General features: G+C 42.7%; 2 protein-coding genes across 2 annotated transcripts in view; one reads left to right on the top strand and one right to left on the bottom strand.

Annotated features, from left to right (window-relative positions):
* Window positions 1-4,696, top strand: part of LOC108258407 (transmembrane protein 255B) — an 83,442-nt gene extending 78,746 nt beyond the window's left edge. Inside the window, exon 9 of the mRNA XM_053676023.1 lies at window positions 2,094-4,696. Coding sequence (XP_053531998.1) covers window positions 2,094-2,321 — 228 coding nt within the window. The 3' untranslated portion in view covers window positions 2,322-4,696. The remainder of the gene's footprint in view (window positions 1-2,093) is intronic.
* Window positions 4,301-24,685, bottom strand: gas6 (growth arrest-specific 6). The gene is made up of 15 exons (XM_017458107.3): window positions 24,402-24,685; window positions 24,034-24,194; window positions 20,096-20,120; window positions 19,921-19,977; window positions 18,531-18,653; window positions 14,411-14,530; window positions 13,819-13,944; window positions 13,148-13,269; window positions 12,824-12,942; window positions 11,082-11,271; window positions 10,189-10,353; window positions 6,493-6,661; window positions 6,182-6,324; window positions 5,375-5,582; window positions 4,301-5,260 (listed from the first exon to the last, which is right to left on the bottom strand). Exons 1-15 carry the CDS (start codon window positions 24,472-24,474, stop codon window positions 5,109-5,111), a joined length of 1,953 nt encoding a protein of 650 aa, XP_017313596.1. The 5' UTR covers window positions 24,475-24,685; the 3' UTR covers window positions 4,301-5,108.
* Between the last annotated feature and the right edge of the window lie 440 nt (window positions 24,686-25,125).

Here is a 25,125-nt window from a genome sequence, read left to right as displayed (position 1 = left end):
GACCCTCATTTCTCTCTCTCTCTCCATCACACCCTCATCTCTCTCTCTCTCTCCATCACACCCTCATCTCTCTCTCCCCATCACACCCTCATCTCTCTCTCCCCATCACACCCTCATCTCTCACTCTCCCCATCACACCCTCATCTCTCTCTTCCCATCACTCTCTCTCCCCTCACACCCTCATTTCTCTCCATCACACCCTCATCTCTCTCTCTCCCCATCACACCCTCATCTCTCTCTCCATCAGACCCTCATTTCTCTCTCTCTCCCCATCACACCCTCATCTCTCTCTCTCCATCACACCCTCATCTCTCTCTCCCCATCACACCCTCATCTCTCTCTCTCCATCACACCCTCATCTCTCTCTCCCCATCACACCCTCATCACTCTCTCTCCCCATCACACCCTCATCTCTCTCTCCCCATCACACTCTCATCTCTCTCCATCACACCCTCATCTCTCTCTCCATCACACCCTCATCTCTCTCTCCCCATCACACCCTCATCTCTCTCTCTCCATCACACCCTCATCTCTCCCTCATCACACCCTCATCTCTCTCTCTCCATCACACCCTCATCTCTCTCTCTCCATCACACCCTCATCTCTCTCTCTCCCATCACTCTCTCCCCATCACACCCTCATCTCTCTCTCTCTCTCCATCACACCCTCATCTCTCTCTCCCCATCACACCCTCATCTCTCTCTCTCCCCATCACACCCTCATCTCTCCCCATCACACCCTCATCTCTCTTTCCATCACCCCATCACACTCTCATCTCTCCCCATCACTCTCCATCACACGCTCATCTCTCCCTCATCACACCCTCATCTCTCTCTCCCCATCACACCCTCATCTCTCTCTCTCCCCATCGCACCCTCATCTCTCTCCCATCACACCCTCATCTCTCTCTCTCCCCATCACACCCTCATCTCTCTCTCTCCATCACACCCTCATCACACCCTCATCTCTCTCCATCACACCCTCATCTCTCCCCCATCACACCCTCATCTCTCTCTCTCTCCCCATCACACCCTCATCTCTCTCTCCCCATCACACCCTCATCTCTCTCTCTCTCCCATCACACCCTCATCTCTCTCTCCCCATCACACCCTCATCTCTCTCTCTCCATCACACCCTCATCTCTCTCTCTCCCATCACTCTCTCCCCATCACACCCTCATCTCTCTCTCTCTCCCCATCACACCCTCATCTCTCTTTCCATCACACTCTCATCTCTCTCCATCACACCCTCATCTCTCTACCATCACACTCTCATCTCTCTCCATCACAACCTCATCTCTCTCTCCCCATCACACCCTCATCTCTCTCTCTCCCCATCACTCTCTCTCTCCCCATCACACCCTCATCTCTCTCTCTCTCCCCCATCACACCCTCATCTCTCTCTCTCCATCACATGCTCATCTCTCTCTTTCCATCACCCCATCACACTCTCATCTCTCCCTCATCACACCCTCATCTCTCTCTCTCCCCCATCACACCCTCATCTCTCTCTCTCCCGATCACACCCTCATCTCTCATCATCACACGCTCATCTCTCCCTCATCACACCCTCATCTCTCTCTCCCATCACACCCTCATCTCTCTCTCTCCCCATCGCACCCTCATCTCTCTCTCCCATCACACCCTCATCTCTCTCCCATCACACCCTCATCTCTCTCTCTCTCCCCCATCACACCCTCATCTCTCTCTCTCCATCACACCCTCATCTCTCCCTCATCACACCCTCATCTCTCTCCATCACACCCTCATCTCTCCCCCATCACACCCTCATCTCTCTCTCTCTCCCCATCACACCCTCATCTCTCTCTCCCCATCACACCCTCATCTCTCTCTCTCTCCCATCACACCCTCATCTCTCTCTCCCCCATCTCTCTCTCTCCCCATAACACGCTCATCTCTCTCTCCATCACACCCTCATGTTTCTCTCCTTCTCTCAACCCCACCCAAAGGGGTTTCTAGTTCTAGTAAAAGTCCAGATACCATTGCTTAGTGGACTAAATATTAATGAGATGTACAGGTGAAAATATTTTAGAAATATCTATTATTTCTTACTCTCGTCCTCCTGTCCCTCAGCACCTCAACAGTTACCCAGCAGGCAGCCCTTCTCAGCCCAGCCCCGAGGTTCCGGTGTCCCCTTCGGAAGAGAGCCATCCTCCCACTCAGCTCAGCAATACCAACCCTTCTGTTCCATCCCAGGCCACCTGTCCAGACGCCTCAGGCTATATGCTAAGTCCAAACGCACCCTCGCTCTATCCACACTCATTAGGGCCTTTTGAAAAGCCTCCACCCTATGCCTGCTGAAGGACTTTAAAGGACTACTAGAGTTTGGTTCTCATAAAAGATTTAGAAGTGTAGAATGCCTTTTAATGCACATTATGAACCTGGGAAATAATTTATTATAACTTAAGTCTGATGGGTCCAGCCTGATTTGAAATACTGATTGTTTTATCCATCCTAACCACCAGGGGCAGTGAGAATCACCTGGATAACTTCTTGTATGCGTTCACAAACATATCGGGACCTTCAGATAAAGTCATGAAGTCATGTATGACGCATCATATCATGCATAATGGGGCTGGAGTGGAGTCTCCATTTTACTCATTTGGCTGATGCTTTTATCCAAAGACTTCCAATTGAGATACTTACAGCTGAACAGTTAAAGGTTAAGGGCCATGCTCAGGGGCCCAACAATGGCAGTTTGGCAATGCTGGCATTCCAACTCAACAGAGCTGATCATTAGCCCAATGCCTTAACCACTGAGGCATACTTACCTCTTCCCTTCCCTTATTCCTTCCTATTTCTTTCTGCTGAGTAGGAGGTTTTTCTCTGTGGTATGAGTACATTTCCAATTAGTCTAAAGTTGTCAGTTCCATTAGATGATTCAGGTGACTTTCATCACTCCTGGGGGTTAGAAAGAGTGAAATAGAACACTAGATATGTCTATCTATGGTTCTGTGAAGATAACTGTCAGGACTCCTTGTCATTCAGAACCAGAAATGAGCCTGTGAGTAATTTCTACTGCAAATACTTTCATGCATCACTTTGAATGGTTCTGTGAAGTATTTGCCCTATCCTGATTTCTTGTTTTTGTGTACATCTTATATCAAATCATCATGTATTAAAAATTAGATCTTCAAATGAAATACAACATAAAACAAAGGCAACCTGAGTGTAAACACAAATAAATAAATATTTTTTTAAATTATTTTTATTGAAACAAAAAAAGTTATCCAATACCCAACAAAAAACTTAATTTCCCCCTTAAACTTAAAATCTGGTTATGCCACCTTTTGCAGCAATAACTGCAACCATACTCTTCCAATAACTGGAGATCAGACTTTCACTTACTTCTAGGCTCTTTTGTGACTTGCTGGATGAGTCGTTGCTGTGCTCTTGGAGGAATTTTGGAAGATCAGCCACTTCTGGGAAGGTTCACTACTGTGCCGAGTTTTTCCATTTGGAGATAACGGAGTCCCAGAGCCTTTGAAATAGCTTTGTAACCCTTCCCAGATTTATGTATTTCAATCACCTTCTTCCTCATCATTTCTGGAATTTTTTTAGCCTTGGCAGAGTGTGTTACTGAGTAAGACATTTTAACCAACTTCATGCTGTTGTAAAAGTTGTATGCAAGTGTTGATGTGATTGAACAGAGTTTGCAGTGATCAGGTCTGGTTGTGTCTAGTCCACCATTATGAATGCAGTTTCGTTGATTTGGGGAATTAGTAACTACAGGGGAAAATACATTTTCACACAGCACCAGTTGGTATTGGATAAGTTTTTGCTTCAATAAATAAAAAACCTATCAATCCTTTAAAAACTGTATTTTGTGTTTACTCGGGTTGCCTTTGTTTTTATCTTAGATTTTATCTCTGAATTATCTCTATTACAAGATATACACAAAAACAGAAGATATCAGGACAGGGCAAATACTTTTTCACAGCACCATAACTTTGTTCAAAGTTATTCAGGTGAGTCTCACTGTCCCTAGTAGTTATAGCTGTCAAGACCTGGTTACATATTGAGTAACTGCTCTTGTACAAGAATATCACCCCCAAATTAAAGTTGAAGATGAAGTACTCTGACGAGTTCTCACATTTACTGTGTTCTGCAAAATATGAACAATTACCATTAGGCCTACAAAATTTTATTTCTTTGAGAAGTCCATTTGAGAGACTGCAGGAAATATCTAAGGATAAGTTTGACCCAGTATTACCATCTTGCACTACAGAATATCCAGACCAAAGAATGATTTGCTGCTCTATGCACGATAGAGCACACAGTCTTATTACAACCACCTTTATTTTTGTGTTAACAGCACTCAGCCTCCAGTCAGACAGAGCAGACTGAAGATTTCCTCAGTACTAAGTGCACCAAGGACTAACATAAGAGAATTACAAAAACAAAACACACAAAAAAATCAAGTACAATACAGTTGATTAAAAAACCCAAATACTTAAACATATAAGGAATGACAAAACAATTATAAAACAATTCTGACTTTGAGCACCTACTCAGCCTTTGGTGACATATGAAGGCCTTTCATTCTAGAAATAAAGGTAGCAGAATATCTGTCTTTTGTTTAAAAAGCATTGTACAGTCACGTATTTACATATACACTATGGTACAGCTCTCTCTCTCTCTCTCTCAGTAGCTTGTGTTGTGGCGCAGTGCTTTTTCAGATGTCTAATATAAGTGTACACCTCCCATTTCTCAACGAGTAGAATATAAATTATACAAGTTACAGTGCCTGTGATTGTGTATTCATTATGTACTATTGGAGGCATGAGTATGCAATGAATCTGTCAGAATAAAACTCAGGATTGAAATGTAAGTGTGTGTTTTTTACCTGGAGGAGTGTATGGTGTTTTTTTTTTTTGCACAATGTAGATGATTTGGCTCGGTAAGGCCGTTATCAGCCAGTCCTAAAGAGACAAATTAAGTTTACTCTTGAACTAAAATTCAATTTTACTCAAACGTTCTCTTTTTTTTTTTTTTTAAAGGCATTTGGTTGCAGGGCTAAGCTTAAGCTAGGGCCGAGCGATGTTGCCCTGGCAGGTTCTCCGATTGGTCCAGCTAACCTTTTGTTTTTCACTGGTGAGGCCCCACTAGAGGGCAGGCGTGAGAGCGGACGTCGTTGTGCTTGTGTTGGGCCTCATCCATGTCTAACGGACGGCCGTTGACTCGAACGTCCATGCAGCCCGTGTAGAAAGCAGACACCGGCGTAGACACCAGAGAAACATCTGCAGAAGGGAGTCAGAGTGAGTTCTCGGTACAGTTCATGCGAATCTACTTAACAGGGTGACTGTATTGCAAAAGTGTACCACTGACCCCCAGATTTCTTTGTATTTTCTCACCTGGAATGCCTCCAATAAATGTGCTATACGAGTACGAGAGGTCCAGGGGTTCCAAACCCTGCACGGATTCAGTGAGGCCCAGCATCCCATCCACCTCCAACGTGGTGCTGTTTCCTGCCACAGTCACGTTCACGGTGTGCGTCTTCCAGTCACACAGGTGGACTGCAGCACTGGCCACGATAACGTTGCCAAAGGACACTACTATATACTGTTAAGGAATACACAAAGAAACCTAAATGCTTCGTTTGAAACTGCATTCATCTGGTTGGTGATGTTAGGTTAGAATACACCCTGCTGCATCAACTGTACTCTGGATTTACATTAAGACCCAGGTACAGGATGAAAATAACTCCCATCTTTCTGACTCAACCTGATCTTGTAGCTGTCCTGGTAGTCAACTTTGGAAACATCAGACCTTCATAACACATTCATAAGCACTGCTGCAATACTTAAAGTTTTACGACAAAATCAGTAAAGCAACATTAGACGCTTTATGTAGAATGACGTGGAAAAATCTTTTTTTAAAAAGGAGTAAAATTCTTAAAGTAAGCATTAAGTAGAATCTGTTCAAGCACTTCAGTGTCATGCTTTGTGTAAAGTCACCTTTTGATATACACAAATCCTCCAGCATTCCTTTCTGAAAGACTTATAAAATGCTTAGAAATGTTATGAATGCCCAATGGTGATGTATTCAAATAAAGCATTACAAAACTTCAAATGCTCATGGATGACATTAACCGTTAGCAGACTGTATATACACTAGGTGTAGAACAGTTTGACTAAATAAGTGTCACTAAACGTACTGACCTCTGCCCACTGCTTCGTTCCAGAATGGTAGTCAGAAAAGGAGATGGAAAGAGGCACAGTATCCTGTCGAACGAGTGCAAACAGAACTCCTATTGTCGAGGCAGGCCGTATGGTCAGCTGCACACTGAGCACCTGCGTATCACCTGTGTGAGATAACAAGTTCAACGACAGGTGTCTCCCACTTCCTTACCTCACAAGCACAAACGTGCGTCTGTTAGAATCAACTAATAATAACTAACACAAACGTGCCTGTATGCAAGATAATTAATATACTTAACGTGTATGTAAAAATCTGCAAACAGTGAACACACCATGGCTGTGATTGAAGTAGGCGAACCCATGGCCTGGGAAAAAGGAGCTGTGATCCTCAGTGGAGTAGCACTGCATGCGTTCGTTATGTCGAATGGTCTCCTGGATGGACGCGTCTTCATCGGTCAACCAGTGCCACTCTTTCATACAACCGTCTAGACGTGGGTTCAACTGAAGTACAACAAACACCGAGCCAATGTCATAAAGGGACGAGCTAAATTAACCCGTCATATGTGGTCAGCCAAATGTTTGGTTTTAGAACCACAAGAGGAGCCGTGTTACATGCATGACCGTGTTCATTTCTACCAGAATGGTATTTTCCCCAAACAAATAGGTTTTGGTACAAAAAATGGTAATGTAATGCTCTGAAATGTCCTCTCATCCAATTAATCAAATAGGACTGTGGGAAAATATATAATGGCACAGCTTCTTGGAAAAAATACCAAAAAAACCCAACAACATTGCAATAATCCCCACTGGTGGTGCCCTTTACACAGTGTCCTGTGAAAAAATCTTACAAATTTATAATTGAAATCATATGGCCTTTGGAGCCGTGATCCTCATGCAGTAATCAATTTCCGTAAACAGAGCACCGTATCAATGGTTTGGCAAAGCATTCAGACAACTGCTGTGAGCTGTGCCTATTCATCCAGTATGGTGTTAATTTATATGAACACACCAGTGTACTCAGAAACCTATCCTCATTTGAACTCTGATGGCAACTCAAACTGCAAATTAAGACATTTTGTGAGTCATTGACAGCATCCAGGCCACCACTGCACATGACTTTTCCCCTGCCCACTGATGCGACGAAGCTGCCTCCTGGTAGAGCAAAAAAGAAAAGAGAAAAAAAGAAAAGAGAAAAGCATCTACCATTTATTCTGCAGTTTGAAATCCTTTTATATACTGCTTTTCCAATAGGATGCAAAAAGTGAAGAAACAGAGAGGGTGCTTTTGATGACGCCTATGACTGTTGTGTGGGAAGAAAAAAAATGTGCTCTGTTGACACAAACCAAATACTGCTGAGCTTGCAGTAAGTGGAATTCACAGGGGCAGTGAGCATCAATGGCAATGGGCTGAATAAGGAGTTAGGCCAAGCATGCACCTGTTCCTTGCTAACATTGAATGTATCTGAATTTCTTTCTTTTTTTTTTTTATGTCTTAAGTTTAATAGGATTGGAAACAGGGTCAGGGAATAGGCTTTTATTTTATTTTTTTTTAAACAAATTCTGCTGACAGTCTAATGACAACTGGGTGTAACCTATACAATTATAGTACAAGATAAGATGTACCTTTATTGATCCCCGGTGGGGGAAATTCAGTTCACACAGCAGCACAGTAGGAGGAGTAACAAAGAAAAGAATTCTATAAAGACATACACAATAGAAATAATAGACGTAGACGCAATAGAAATAATAGATTGGTGTGTATGTACATATTCTGGAGTTCTGTATGTATATACACATGCAATATCTGTGGAATGGCAATTAACTGTTGAGTGCATGTTTGTGAGACTCAGTGGAGTAGGAGGTACTGGGTATTGTGGCATTGTAGAGTCTGATGGCATGAAAGAGCCCTCCAGACCTTTTGAGGCACGTGGCTGGATGAATCTGTGGCTGAACGAGCCTCCTGAGCCTAGCATACAGAGGATGAGAAGATTGTCCATGATAGCTTTCAGCGTCCTTCTCATGCTCGTCTTAGTCACTATCCCCACACTGGGTCCAGTTCATCCCCACCACAGGGCTGTCCTTCACAAACTTGCTCAGTTTGTTAGCTCCACAAGTCCCAATCCCACCTCCCCAGCACACCACAGCAAAGAAGATAACACTGGCCACCACAGACTGGTAAAACATCCATAGAAGCCTTGTGCACAGATTAAAGGCCACGAGCCTCCTCAGAAAGAACACCCTTCTCTGCCCTTTCCTGTAGAGGGCCTCAGTGTTGTCTAACCAGTCCAGTTTGTTGTTGAGTTCCACCCCTGGGAAGTCCACTACCTCCACCACCAGCTCCTTGGTTTTCCCGATGTTGAGCTGAAAGTCACATTGTCGTCATATCATCCTATGAAGCTTTTGATAAGGTCTCTGTACTCCTCATCATCTGTGATACAACCAACAATGGAGGGGTCATCCGAGAACTTCTACATGTGTCACGTTCCCGAATCGAAGCAGAAGTCTGAGGTGTAGAGGGTGAACAAGAACAGAAACAGTACAGTTTCCTGCGGTGCACCAGTGTTGCTGGTAATCACAACTCACAAGCTGCCTTGCAGCCTGACATACATCAGTGATCCAGGCCACAAGGTCCTGGTCCACCTGCATCACAGAGAGCTTTTCAGCCATGTGGAGTGGCTGGACCATGTTAAAAGCACTTAAAAAGCCAAAGAACATGATCCTCACAGTGCTTTGTGGCCTCTCCAGGTGTGTGTAAGCTCTGTGAAGCAGGTCGATGATGGCATCCTCCACATATGGGGAGGGGGTGCTAGTGATGCTGTCCTCCTGGGTGTGGGAGGTGTAGAGGTATATGATAAATGCTCCGGCTCAGATTGACTTACTAAAGTGCTTTGTTGTCGAAGGCACTGCACTTAATGTACTGTACTTGTATGTCAGTGCTGATATACAAAGTACAGTACATTATAACACAGCTTTGTTTTTGTATGTGCAGTGTTCATATGTGCTTATCAAAAAGATTATAGAAAGCAAGAGACTCTGTTGTTTAAGCAGCCAGGGGAAGTTCATTCTACCATGAAGACTATTCATGAAGATCAGCTTGTAGCGGGTTGCAGTAGTCATGTTCCAACACGAGAGAGCTCGGAGCATGCAACTGAGTGGACAACCTGAAGCAAAACTGTTGATTTGTCCTAAACCGGTCAGACCAAGTATGAAGTACAATGAAGTTTCATGTATCCAACACCACGCAAGTGTCATGCATTTGCAGGCACAGTGGACCAGGGAGTTCTCAAAGGAAATGACGAGATCAGTCTTACTAGTTTTAGCTTTAGAAAGTAAAGGAAAAGTATGAGTCACGTGTCATCAGCATAACTGTGGTAGGAGAATGATAGTTTGACAAGAGAATGGGTATAGAAGGGGAAAAAAGTAGACCAAGAACTGAACCTTGAAACAGGAAACAGGTAGGAATGTTTCCAGTGAGAGAGGAAAAAATTAGTCAGGTCATGGTACACTATATGGCCACTAAGTTAGAAGTGCACAACTGTAAAGGATGTCTTTGTACGCTGTTGCACACAAAGGCTCATACTGCTGTTCCCAGTACCAGAACCTAATATTTTAAACAAGCATATCTTTCATCCTTTTGCATCATGTCTTCCGATGTTTTTCGTATTTATTAAGCTGTTCACTGGAGGGTTGTCAGTGACTGCCATTCCATATATTAATATCTAGATTATAAGATGCGACCTGCTTGCTGGCAGGTTTGCACGCCAAGAAAGTGAAACAAGCCACCTTGAAACTGTAATAACATCTGTTGAATCACTCAGGCAGAAGGATGTGCTGAAGGGGAAAGTGTATTACTGAAGTTAGCAGATGGGTTGAGCCTTTACGCCTTTGTGCCTTTTTCAAAGCTGTCTGAAAATAATTTCATGTAAATCATAATAGCACATCCATGTGAAATATGTCCACTGAGAAATAGCAAAGCCAAAATATAACGAACAGATTAAGAGAAGAATAACTGCCTAACTTCACCCTTACCTTATTAAGCAGTCCATCCTCTTTGAAGGGAACTCCTCCCACAGTTAGGTTGAGCTCATGTATGCCTTTCTTCAGAGTAAAAAGATCTCCGTTCACTGCAATCTTCATCACTGCCTCCCTGTCAATCTTTATCACAAGGCTTCGGCCCTGTTCTTCGACTGAGATCTGGCAGCCAGTTGGAGAGAGTCAAATTTGAGCAATATTAAGCATCTAAGTGTTTTGAGCACAAAGTGCAGAATGGTTGATGTAAATCATAGTATAGCCACGTGCTATTGATGATATACACTACCCATAGGATTAAAACGTACTGAAGGAAAACATGGCTAGTATTGAGGTTTGCATATATCCCATAGAAGACGTTTCCTTATTAGAGGTCGACCGAGTGATGGGTCTTGCTGATTAAACAGCACAGACGACAGAATGCTGGAACTATCGGTTATTGTCAAAAATCCACATCGATAGTTTTCCCCGGTTGCATCTGTTATGAGAGCGGTCTCTAGAGGCGAAATAAAAACTATCACTGAGTAATTTTGTTGTGTTATTTGAAGTGTTTTTGATTAATTTTGGATATCTTAATTTTTATTTGGAGTGTTACTTTTTGGTTCAGTTTGGATAGATATCTTTTATATACTTTAATATGTATTTAATTTTTTAAAAAGTACAGTAAATTTTCTTGGTCAGTGCTAATAAAATTCAGCAATACTTTACTTTGAGTGTTATGTTTTCATTCAGTATCAATTTTAAAAAGTACAGATTGAGTAATCGGTTTTCGGCAGGTACTGCCCTACTCAGTTATCGGTATCAGAAACATCCACTATCGGTCGGCCTATAAACATTAATATACATCATGGCTTACTCAGAAAAGACCGACAGAGCCCTCAGTGTTTGCTCACCTTGTGCCACTGCCCATCATTAACCAAAGGGCCGCTGCTGGTCACCCGGCTCACAGCTCCGTATTTCAGCTGCAGCTCCAGTTTCCCATTGTGGATTGCCAGTACGATCCAGGAGCTGTTTAAGTGACCACCAGCGAAGAAGATAACTCCTTCAGAGTCATATGTCCTCAGGTCAAACTCTGCTGTGAAGCTGGGTGGGAACAGCGAGTGAATACTAAATAAGTAGGCAAACTAGTGTAATAACAGATCAAAAGGAAAAAGTATTTCTTCTGTTTGTGTATCTCTCATATGAAATTGTTTCAGAAATCAAAACAAAATCGAAGATAAAAACAAAGGCAACCTGAGTAAACACAAAATACAATTTTTAAATGTTAGTTATTTATTGAAGCAAAAGAGTTATCCAATACCAACTGGTGCTGTGTGAAAATGTATTTGCCCCCGTAGTTACTAATTCCCCAAATCTATGAAGCTGCATTCACAATGGGGTTCAGCTGGACTAGACACAAGCAGACCTGATCACTGCAAACCCTGTTCAATCACATCAACACTTAAACAGAACTTTTACAACAGCATGAAGTTGGTTAAAAGGTCTTACTCGGTAACACACAGTGCCAAAGTTGAAAGAAATTCCAGAAATTATGATGAAGAAGGTGATTGCTGTGATTGATTGTAAACCTTTCCAGACTGATGTATTTCAATGTCTCTGGGACTCCAAAGATACACAGAGAGAGACTTTATCTCCAAATGGAAAAAACTCGGCACACTAGTGAACCTTCCCAGAAGTGGCCCACCTTCTAAAATTCCTCCAAGAGCACAGCAACGACTCATCCAGCAAGTCACAAAAGAGCCAAGGACAACATCAAAGGACCTACAGGCCTCTCTTGCATCAATAAAGGTCACTGTTCATGACTCCACTATCAGAAAGACACCGGGCAAAAATGGCATCCATGGAAGAGTGGTGAGGTGAAAACCACTGCTAACCCTGAAGAACATTAAGACTCATCTGAATTTAATCAAAACACACCTTGATGATCCTCAAACCTTTTGGGAGAATGTTCTGTGGACTGATGAGTTGAAAGTGGAACTGTTTGGAAAACAGGAGTCCCGTTACATCTGCCGTAAATCAAACACAGAATTCCACAAAAAGAACATCATATCTACGGTCAAGCATGGTGGAGGAAGTGTGATGGTGTGGGGATGCTTTGCTGCTTCAGGGACTGGGCAATTTGTAATAATTGAGGGAAACATGAATTCTGCTCTCTACCAGAAAATCCTAAAGGAGAACGTCCGGTCTTCAACTGGATCGTGCAGCAGGACAACGATCCAAAGCACAGGAGTAAGTCTGAGTCCTAGAAGTAAGTGAAAGACTGATCTCCGGTTATTGAAAGCGTTTGGTTGCAGTTATTGCTGCTACCAAATTTTAAGTAAGTTTAAGGGCAACTAATTTTTCACATGGGTGGTTTTGGAACAACTTTTTTTGTGTCAATAAAATAAAATAATAAAAACGGTATTGTGTGTTTACTCAGGTTGCCTTTGTTTCATGTTTGATGCATTTTGTTTGAAAATCTAAAACTATTTGTTATGAAACATACACAAAAAAAAAGAAGAAATACTTTTTCACAGCAGTGTATAGTTCTGGCTACATTGTTAGTTTGTGACCTGGACAATGTCTTATCTCACAAGATGATCATTATAAATCTGCTAACACAATATAACAAAAAAGGTTATCTGTGGCAGCTCACCCAGTCTGAACTAGGCGTCTGAAGCGTAGCTTGACCACAGGAACTCCACTGAACATGCGTCCCAGGTACAGAGAGCGAGCGTTTCGATTCATGTTCAATTCCAGACAAGGCTCGATATGCTAAAGGGTGTACATGTATAAGAGTAAGTGAGCAGTCAAGTGAGAGAGTACATGTATTCAATTATGCAGATGTCAATCACTCAACAGTCATGGCGGTATATTTTTCTTAATGGATCCTGTAGTCATTATTGTGTAGGTATTACTTCATATACGAGTAAAACCTGCACAGCAGTCAAAGAAATTGTGAATCAAACCTATTCATTACCTCACAGCTACTCAGGTCATGGCCGAGCTTCCTGGCCTGTCTTCCGTCACAGTAGCAACGGAAACTCCCGGGCGTGTTGACACACTGCTCCTCACACACAGGTGACTCACATTCATCCACGTCTACCAAACAGGAAGCAAACAGAGTAAGTCATTTCTCTCCAGACAGCAACAACAAGTTGGCAGTATGTGTGTACAAGTGAAACAGAAATGTCTGCTGTCTGAAATATTCACTTTGATGGCCTGGCTTTCCGTTATATATAATAAGCTAAAAGCAAAAAATGCTGTGTGAACATTATAAGAACATTAAACACAGAACATTAAGATCAGTAGACATTATCAGGGTACATGCATCATGACCATGTTTGGCTTACAAGAGTGTTGAAATGAATAAGACATTCAGTCATAATACGTTCTTCTAGACCGGTGCCAGCAAAAATAACTTGGATTCTAATCACTTGTTATTACAGCATGTTTCCTGGAAGATGGTGCCATCGTGGGTTAGTTTGGCATGTCATAACATGTGATATCTGATGCTCATGCATCAGTAACTGCCAGGGTCTGTAGAGACTTCGTTTACATCATCTATGGATTTTCTCTGATAGGGATGTAACGTTTTTAAATGTATCTTTACACAGAATGCATGAATACGCCAACAGAAATCTGACACACCCTCGCAGGTCTTGGTCTCATTATTATAGACGTAGCCAACGTCACAGAGGCACTCGTAGGACCCTATAAGGTTCCTGCACTGCGCAGTGCCACACACACCAGGAACGTCTGTGCACTCGTCAATGTCTGGAACAGAAGGAGGAGAAAATGATCTATAATTTACATTCACCATCAGATATACAAGCATAAGTAAGGTCGTGTTTATTCACGTAACATAGGAGCATTTACGCAAGAAATTTGTTATTCGTGAATAAGTATCATATTCATGCTTCTAGCTGTGTGTAGATTTACGCATGAGAAGACCAACTAATGTAAACCTTGATTGATCGGCTTCGAATCATATAATTTGTGAGAGTTACCGCACATTTATACGCCGTCAAGTTTAAATCGCTTGTATATTTCAGTCACACGTACAAATTTAATGAAACGTTTGTGAACCCCAGTCAAACTTATTAAAAAAAACCAATCAAAAACCTGTTAATGTGCAACTGCTGTTACATCAAATTAATCAGCGCCTTCTGATCAATCAGAATCCAGAAGTTATACATTTTTAAAAAAATAAAAAATCTCACACTCACGAAATCTGACTTACCCTGACAGCGGTGGTGGCCGGATAGCCTGTAACCATGGTGACAGGAACAGTGGTAACTTCCCACCGAATTACTGCACTCGTGATCACAGTTCCCATTATCTTTACTGCATTCATTTACATCTGCCGATCAGAGAAGGAGACAATGAACCAAAATGAGTCGATGACGAAAACATTGGCGGGACCATGGACCAACTGAATGGGCTGGACTAAAACGACTCAAACGACACAGTAGCTCAGTATTGAGGTGCAAAACATCTCACATTTTCCTCTCACAAACTGCAGAAAGTAACTTCCTAGGGTGATTTTAATGCCACTGTAAGACGTAAATGACTGCAGCAGTGACGGGCTTTTCCACAGCTGAGCTCCAGCTAGTTTTTCCCCCTCCTGTTTTCATCTACTTGTCATTCCACACTGGTAGGTGAATGACTCATAGTGCATATGTGCACTGCAGGTAATCTGTTCACTATCTTCTTTTCTACAGCTGACTCAGAGCTGCTGTGTGAGACTATGAATATGTTTGCATGTGCAAAATAATCGGATAGTTAACAAAATTACCTAGTAGGTTTACATGCATAAGTGATTTAATAATGAGGGGAAAACCCAGTGCTACACAAGAAGAATCCAGCCAATAACCGGATGCATTTCAGAATAAATGACTAATGCACTGGTATAACTGTGTCATTGGGGATGCCTCCACCGGCAACAAGTCTAGTCCTTCTTGTTACTAATTTGTATGCCTCAAATACCCTTAATATATACACTATATGGTCAAACTTTTGTGGACACCATCACCATGACCATCACACCCATATAAGTGTCTTCCCTTCACTGGAAATAAGAGGGCCAAACCTGTTCCAGCATGACAATGCCCCTGTGCAGTGAGCTGAGAAGGTGAACTCCATGAAGACACAGTTTGCCAAGATTGGAGTGGAAGAACTCAAGTGGCCCACACAGAGCCCTCACCTCAACCACACTGAACACCTTTGTGAGCAACTGGAATGCTGACTGCACCTCGGTCCTCTTCGCCCCACGTCAGTGTCTGAGCTCACTAATGCTCTTTGTGGCTGAATGGACAGAAATCCCCACAGCTACGCTCCAAAATCTACTGGAAAGCCTTCCTAGAAAGTGGAGGCTGTTATGGGGTGAATTCAACTCCATAGTAATTACCCTGACTTTGGAAAGGGATGTTCAATGAGCACATTGGTGTGATGGTCAGATAACCACACACTTTTAACCATATAGTGTACTTCAGACAGGAAGGAGGGTACTGAAGAAAGACTGTGTGACTAATTGACATCCACTCAACAAGTGTGAGTAACTAAGTAGTTGGCCAGAGTTGCAGAAGCATCAAAATCATCTCAGAAAAGTGTGTCGTGACCAGATACAGTTCCCTACACTAATATTGGATATTAGCACCCTTGATAAATATGAGCAAAGAAGGCTGTGAAAAACTGTCTTTATTGTTCTTTTGGTCTTTTGTTTAAAATAAATTCACAAAAATACTCTGCTTTCATGGATATCAAACAATTGCAAACACAACACAGGTTTATAAAAAAAAAATCTTTGTTAAATATAGGTATTATTGGCACCCCTATGAATTCATATGAGAAAAATATATTTGAAGTACATTCCCACTGATATTTTACATTTAATTTTAGTACACCTGGGTGACTAGAAACAGGAAATTGCTCAACCATGACTTCCTGTCTCACAGGGGTATAAATATGAGGTAACACACAGGCCAAATTCCCTTAGTTCATAAAAATGGGTATTAACAAGGAATATAGCTGTGATGTGCACCAAAAGGTTGTTGAGCTTCACAAAATGGGGCGTGTCTATAAGAAAATAGCACAAGCATTGAAAACGCCCATTTCACCATCAGGACAATAATTAAGACGTTCCAGTCAACTGGAACTGTTATTAATCAACCTGGAATTGGACGTGTGTCTATATCGTCTCAACGCACTGTGAAGAGGACGGTTCGAGTGGGCAAAAAATCTCCAAGTATCACAGCTGGAGATCTGCAGAAGTTAGTTGTGTCTTGGGGTCAGAAAGTCTCCAAAACTACAATCTGAAGTCACCGACATCACCACAAGCTGTTTGGAAGAGTTTCAAGAAAAAAGCCTCTACTCTCATCCAGAAACAAACTCGAGCGTCTTCAGTGTGCCGACACTACTGGAACTTCAAATGGGATCGGGTTCTACGGTCAGATGAAACCAAAATAGAGCTTTCTGGCAATAAACACAGAGGTGGTTTTGTCACACACAGAGAGGTAGCCATATGGAAAAGTTCCTCATGCCCACGGTTAAATATGATGACGGCTCTTTAATGTTTTGGGGCTGTTTTTCTGCCAGAGGACCTGGACATTTTGTTAGGATACATGGCATCATGGCCTAATATCAACAGATATTAAATGAAAACCTGACTGTCTCTGCCAGAAAGCTTAAAATGGGCCGTGATTGGATCTTCCAGCAGGACAATGATCCAAATTACACATCAAAATCAACACAAAAATGGTTTACTGACCACAAAATCAAGCTCCTGCCCTGACCATCCCAGTCCCCTGACCTGAACCCCATAGAAAACCTGTGGGGTGAACTGAAGAGGAGAGTCCACCAGTGTGGACCTCGAAATGTGAAGGATCTGGAGAGATTCTGTATGGAGGAACGGTCTCAGATCCCTCGCCATGTATTCTCCAACCTCATCAGGCGTTATAGGAGAAGACTCAGAGCTGTTATCTTGGCAAAGGGAGGTAGCACAAAGTATCGACTAAAATATTGACTAAAGTGTGCCAATAACTGTTGCACACCTACCAATAATTGTTGCCACAGGCTGATCGCCTCAATGCCACGCCGCATTGATGCAGCAATTCATGCAAAAGGATTAAAGTCCTGACCAGAAGTATCAGTGCATAAATTAACATACTTTTCAGAAGGTCGACATTTCTGTTTTATAAATTCTTTATTCTAATATTTGGAGATACTGGATTTTTGATTTCCATGAGCTGTAAGCCGTAATCATCGAGATTAAAACAAAAAAAAGGCTTGAAATATTTCACTTCATGTGTAATGAATCTACAATATATGAAAGTTCCACTTTTTGAATTAAATTACAGAAAGAAATTAACTTTAACAAGATATTCAATTTTTTTGAGATGCACATGTATATTTAAAAAGATATACATTTTTTAAACCTGTGTTGTGTTTGCAGTCGTTTGATATTCATGAGAGCAGAGTATTTTTGTGAATTTTTTTTTTTAAACAAAAGATCAAAACTTTAAAGAATAAAGACAATTTTCATATTTACAAAGGGTGCCAATATTAGTGGAAGGCACTGTATGTATGTATGTATGTATGTATGTATTAATATCTTGACATATTATCCAGCCCTGTATCACAATATTCCACTGCAGAGCCGAATGGTTCATCGAAATCAAACAGCATACAAAGAGCTGCATATTTATTACATACAGAGCACACAGGAACTCTGGGTTATTGTTATCAGTGTAGTTTGGTACGTCCTAGTCCTGATTTAACGGCACAACAGATGAACATCATGGAACAGGAACCTTTCACAGAACAGTGCAGCCATGGCGAGCTTTCTGACACACAGTGTTACTGTTTCACTAAGAACTATTTTAAGTCTCAGCTGAAGGCATACGTTTTTCATGACCTACATACATGACCTTTCTTTCTGCTTATTTCATTCTTACCCTTTGTTTTGTTTTTTGACAAATAGTATGCAGCATGCTCGAGTGTGAGAAAGGCACCATTCAAATGAGCACATACATTTTTTTTTCATTATTACAGCTTGAACTTCAAAGATCATGGTCACTGTGACGACTTGCGCACAAGGAGAAGGGGCAAGTGGGACATCTTAGAGGACTAGAGGAAATATGCTCAGTCATGCCAAGTCAGAGAGGCAGAAGAGGACAGAGCAGGCCCCCTCCCAATCCACCTGCATCTAATAATAGACAATTCTCTAAAGGGATTCGACATATTAAAAAATGGACATGAGAACTAAAAGGAGCGATGTCCTTCAGTAAAATGTCCGGTGGCAGGTGTCATTTAATGCTGAACGCTGCTGTATGTAGTTTCAATTGATGACTGAGGAGTCTTACCCTTCTCACACTTGAGGCCAGTCCACCCTGTGAAGCAGTGGCACTGGAATTCGCCCTTTTTGTCCTCACAGCGTACTGTCCCTATGTGATGACAAGGATTGGGGGAGCACTGGTCTGGAATGTCTGAGAGGCAAACAAAACACAGAGAGAGAGAGAGAGAGAGAGAGAGAGAGAGAGAGAGAGAGAGAGAGAGAGAGAATGTTGGATTGGTTATTCAGTGTCAAATCACAAATCTGGGTCTAAATTCTCACAAGTTATTTAATCACCAAACAGGAGCATACAGTTCTCAGCACAATGTGTTCTTCACAGCTTAGTTTATGAAAGGCTTCATATCATCTTTCAGTTTCCTTTCACACAAAGTTGTAGTCTCTGATCTGACTGCTGACACTGCAAAGTCTCACTACTCTCCATGCTCTCTAAGTCCAGACATGTCTGGGCAGAGCTGAGAAAGAGCGCAAGAGAGAAAGTTATAGAGAGAGAGGGGAAAGGAGGAGAGAGAGAGAGAGAGAGAGAGGATAGAGAGTGAGTGAGGAGAGAGAGAAAGAAAGGACAGAGAGGAGAAAGATAGAGAAGAGAGAGGAGAGAGAAAGAGAGGACAGAGAGGAGAAAGATAGAGAAGAGAGAGGAGAGAAAGAGAGGACAGAGAGGAGGGAGAGAAAGAGAGGAGAAAGATGGAGAAGAGAGAGAGAAAGAGAGGACAGAGGAGAGAGAGAATGAAGAGAGAGAGAAAGAGAGAGAGAGAGTGAGAGAAAGGAGAGAAAGAGAGGAGAGAGAGGACAGAGCAAGAGGAGAGATAGAGAGAAAGAGAGGATAGAGAGAGAAGAGCAAGAGAGAGAAAGAGAGAGAGAAGAGAGCGAGCACACTGCAGAGTCACAGCATCACAGTTACTGACTCAGGGCTCCTGGATCGACCAATAGGAGCAGAGGATTGTAAACTGGCACATTGCTGCCTCTGATTCAGCGGAAGCTCGTGGTGAAGGACGAGCCTCCAGAGTGCATCAGTGCTACCAGCTCACATCACGTCACGTCACGTCACATGCTTGCATACGCACACACAACCCAAAAGCAACATCAGGACATCGAGTTATCCACAATTACCTAACAAACACACACACACACACACACACACACACACACACACACACACACACACACACACACACACACACACACACACACACACACACGACTACTAATACTACAGAGCTGCAGAACGGACATTCGCTCTACATGCGTTACCTGCTCCTTCAAAACTACTGCAATGCAGTGCTCTAGCAACAGACAGCAGGAAGAAAAAGGACGCTGCATTCCTATTAAACTATTTATAAATACGAGCAAGAAAGAAGAGAGCGAGTGAGACGAACAAACTGAGACAATCAGGAGTCACTCACTGTGGACGCAGGTGACCAGGTCTTCCTTCTTCTTGTCTGCAAATTTATCCAGGCATCCTTAAGACACAGGAGAATGACAGTTATGTTTTATCACCTTCCAACAGAAACGTGATTAAACTGTATATTGTGGATGAATGTCTCTTGTTTGAGGTTTGTTTAAGATTTCAGAACTTACCCAAATACTTGGGGTAGAAATAGTCCTGAAAAAGAATAGTAGGAGATCAGACACCATGAAAACAGACTCTCGGTTTACACACACACACACACACACACACACACACACACACACACACACACATATATACATACATATACATTATATATATATATATATATAAACCTCCTGTGATGACCTGTGACAGATTGACAACTAGTTATTCAGGACAGCAGGAAGACAAAGACGTTTCCAAACTCCATATCCACAGCATGGTGAAGGACAGGAAATAGGAATTCTTATAAAGGCATATTTAAAATCGTTTAAACAAAATATACCTGAATTGCTTTAAACTGTTCATAAAGACATGTTTGGGGTACTATAAATGCAATCCGGTCTATATTTCCTGTTAGAGAAACTATTGTAAGTATGTATTGTTGTATGGTGTAACTCCCACACTCTGAACAACACTGGAACAGGAAGATGTGATGCAATTAATCCGCTCTGAACTGGCGTTTAATCTCGCTGTCCTGTCGCAACATGTTGGGACTGAGTATCTTTTCATTTGTTTGCGTGAGGAACCAGACCTGCAACAGTGTGTAAAATGTGTCTCTGGGAACTGATCAAACCACGTAACCTGTACACACTGCAGAGGTATGGGGTGTGGCCAAACCGAACAACTGTCTTCCATGGGAGGACTCTTCTGAGGTATTTCCCAGTGACTCCACAAGACGTCTGAAGGTGTGCGGTGGTATCTGGCACCAAGACTTTAGCAGCAGATCCTTTAAGTCCTGCAAGTTGTGAGGTGGGTCCTCTACAGATTGGACTTGTATGTCCAGCACATCCCACAGACGCTTGATCGGATTGAGTTCTGGGGAATTTGGAGGCGAGTCAACACCTTGAACTCTTTGTCATGTTCCTCAAACCCATTCCTGAACAGTTTTTGCAGTGTGTCAGGGAGAATTATCCTGCTGAACGAGGCCACTGACATTAGGGAATATCAATGCCATGAAGAGGTGTACTTGATCTGCAGCAATGTTTAGGTAGATGATACGTGCCAAAGTAACATCCACATGAATGCCAGGACCCAAAGTTTCCCAGCAGAACATTACCCAGAGCATCACACTTCCTTCACCAGCTTGCCTTCTTCCCATAGTGCATCCTGGTGCCATGTCTTCACCAAGTAAATGACACACACACACACACACACACCCGGCCATCGACATGATGTAAAAGAACACGTGATTCATCAGACCAGGCCACCTTCTTCCATTGCTCCATGGCCCAGTTCTGATGCTCGCATGCCCATTATAGGTGCATTCTCTGGTGAACAGGGGTCAGCATGGGCACTCGGACCAGTCAGCAGCAAGCTGTGATGCACTGCGTGTTCTCACACCTTTCTATCATAGCCAGCATTAACTTTTTCAGCAATCTGTGCTACAGTAGCTCTTCTGTGGGATCGGAGCCTTGAGTGCCCATGACCCTGTCGCCGGTTCACTGGTTGTCCTTCCTTGGACCACTTTTGGTAAGTACGAACCAATGCAACACCCCACAAAACCTGCCATTTTGGAGAGGCTCTCACCCAGACGTCTAGCTATCACAATTCGACCCTTGTCAAAGTCACTCAGATCCTTACGCTTACCCCTTTTTCCTGCCTCTAACACATCGTCTTCGAGAACTAACTGGTCACTTTCTTCCTAATTATATATATCTCCCACCCCTTGACAGGTGCCACTGTAATGAGATAATCAATGGTACTCACTTCACCTGTCAGTGGTTTTGAAGTTGTGGCTGATCAGTGTACATCAGGTGCATCTCAAAAAAGTTCCACTTTTTGAAGTAAATTATGGAGAAAAAAAAATTCAGGATATTATAATTTTTTTGAGATGCACCTGTACATACAGTATAATATATATACACATACACCCCAACATATATTTTAAATATCAACTGTTTTATAACCTACAGATTCAGAAGCATCATGTTTGTACAGCTGATTAAAGACCAAAAATTCCTGGTTCTCATGAACAGTACTTACAAGCCAGTTACACAGCATGCATGTCAGTTTTCTCAGGTTCAACATTTGATATGTTTTCTCCTTCTTAATGTTCAATTAAAGATAGGGTTTAAAAGATTTGAAAACCATTCTGTTTTTATTGACATTTCACACAGCGGCCCAACTTTTTTTTGGAAACGAGGGTTGTACATGCATTGCTGTGACTCGATCTATCTATTTCTTTGTCTTTCCATGTGCTGCAGTCAGAGATCAGTTCAATCGAGTTCAATCAATCTGACACCATTGTCCACAGATCCACCATCCGCACAGAGTGAGTGTGTGTACAAGGCAATAACGATAGATGAAGTGTGCTTCATCCAGCAGCTGCAGGTTACCGAGTAACGGATTCAACTGTACAGCTGCTGCAGTCTGAAAGCTGCAGAGTCAGAGCTCTGCTGAGTCAGATACAGATTCCACAACTACACCCAGAATAATACACTGATATCTCCACCATGAGCGATGAGCACACAGGGCATTTAATCCCTGCACACACACACAACGGTTCACAGCATTAAGGTTGACCACCACCCTATTTAACCAATCCACCTTATTTCATTTCTAATCCCTCGTGTATAACTCACACTCAATTGCCTGGGCACCTTTATTCTCCCCTCAAAAAAAAAAAAACTCCAAACAACTATACCCAGTCTAATAGCACTAAGCATCACACAGGATGAAAGCAGGTATAGTATTGTTCACGTGCCGTCGGGAAGAGTACATCAGACATGAGGAAGCCCAGAAGGAATAAAGCTGAGATGAAGATTCCTGTATTACACACCTATCACATTGTTGATTGGCTCAAAGCGAGCAGAGAATAGTGGTGATGGAGAATCATTTACACAATCAAATACTTCCACGCTTTCTTGATGCAAGAGGCCATTTATAACTTGTAAAGGCATTAAATGTGCATTTACATAAATCACACGTGCTAGGACTAGTAAGACTGTAAGGACGTTTTTTTTTTTTTAGGGGTTCGCATCCCGGCTCCGCCCTTCGTGCGCGGCGTTTGCATGTTGTCCCCGTGCTTCGGGGGTTTCCTCAGGTTTCCCGCTCCAAAGACATGCTGATTTGCATTTCCAAAATTGTCTGTAGTGTGTGAATGTGTGTGAGATTGTGCCCTGCAGTGGGCTGGACCAACATCCAGGGTGTTCCCTCAAGTTCCCTGGGATAGGCTCCAGGCTCCCTACAATCCTGTGTAGGATCAGCGGTACAGAAAATGGATGGATGGACTCCCTATACAGTCAGAATACTGAGCCTATGTTAGGTGCATAGGGAAATGTGGAGGACCAGAAAATATTAAGGACTTTGTTGTGATGAGGCTCAAGACATATACAGATTCCAGCCTTCTTCATTTGGTAACCTCACCTATTGCTCTGCAGAGTTATGGAAAGTTGATACATACAGCTAGATGTGTCCCTCTGCTACAAATCAAATCTCCTATGGTTCAACAGCATGTCAAGGCTGTCATATCAAGTAGGTTCCAATCAGGAAATTTTAAGTGTCGACTCTGATTCAGTTGTACAATCGATTCCACAAAATAAGACAGTACAGATAAGGTTATCTTGTGAAATAAACAGTGGAATATGAACTCAAATGCGCTACACATCTCCTACTTTTATTATAATCGTTTTGTTAAACCTGCTTCACCCGTGCGCGTTTAAAAACGATATGGAATCGATTCGACTCGTTTTTGGAATCGACTCGTTTTGGGGATCGAGTCCGAATCCTACGAAGAAGCTACACGGCTAGCAGATCCACAGTGGTTTATCACGACGCTTTAACTCACACAGCTCTAAACTGTGCTAGGTCATCAACGCCCAAGGACGAGAAATATACAATGCTGTTATTATTATTATTATTTATTATTATTGTTGTTATTCATTAAAAAGAAAAACCGTTGTACCGTTTCTGGGTCGTTTTCGAACACTTCTCTCGCCTCCTCTTTGGTGCACCTCTCCTCCACACACTCCCTCTCCAAATGCCCTTGTTTGGTTTCCTCAAAAACCTGGTTGGCTCTCCGGTGTCTCCTTAAAAACTGGCTAGCTTCCTCAGGCGACAAGGACACTGTGAAACAGAGGAAACACCGAGCATTAAACACCGAGCAGAGTCGTAACTAAGACCGTGAGAGTGAACAGTCTGTAAGCTGAGAGGTGAAGTTAGCTGAGCTGTGTGTCCTTCACAACGCTTAACGTTAGCACCAGGCTGCAGGTTACATGAACACCGACACCAACCCCGGCTCGGAGTCGTGTAATGCCGCGGTTGTTTACTTACACTCGGAGGAGCTGGCGACCAACAGCAGGATTAACATGGAGCCCGACAGAAGCTCTCCAGGGGTCAGAGGCATGGCTCAGGCTCTGCGTCAAGCTCGGGAAGCTTCTGTGTGTGTGTGTGTGTGTGTGTGTGTGTGTGTGGACGCTCAAAGTGTTCACTCTACATTCAGCTCAGCCAAAATACCAACTCAACAGCAATCCCTATCAGCCAAACCTCCCCACTCTCTCCTGCATATACACACATACACACAGTCAGTCAGTCAGTCTCTCTCTCTCTCTCTCTCTCTCTCTCTCTCTCTCGCGCATGTGAGGACTGCATTCTGATTGGTTGAAAGTTTGCTGCACGCGCAGGGAGGTCCTATCCTCAATGCAGATTTTTTCCCTTCTCATCTCATCCATGTAGTTCAGGATCTCTGTTCACCTCGGATACACACCGCATTACACCAGAACACCAGTGTGTGTTGGGATTAGTATGCTAAGCAGTAGGCGCTTTATTATATATTTTATTTATATATAAATATATCCATCCATCCATCTTCTATACCGCTTATCCTTCCTTCAGGGTTACGGGGAAACCTGGAGCCTATCCCAGGGAGCATCGGGTACAAGGCGGGGTACACCCTGGACAGGGTGCCAATCCATCACAGGGCACACTCACATACACATTCACACACTCATTCATACACTACGGACACTTTGGACATGCCAATCAGCCTACCATGCAT

The sequence above is a fragment of the Ictalurus punctatus genome, chromosome 26 (genome assembly GCF_001660625.3).
Source record: "Ictalurus punctatus breed USDA103 chromosome 26, Coco_2.0, whole genome shotgun sequence".
NCBI classification, from domain to species: Eukaryota; Metazoa; Chordata; class Actinopteri; order Siluriformes; family Ictaluridae; genus Ictalurus; species Ictalurus punctatus.
Note: the sequence above shows the minus strand (reverse complement) of the source record. Positions and strands in the feature narration are given on the sequence as shown.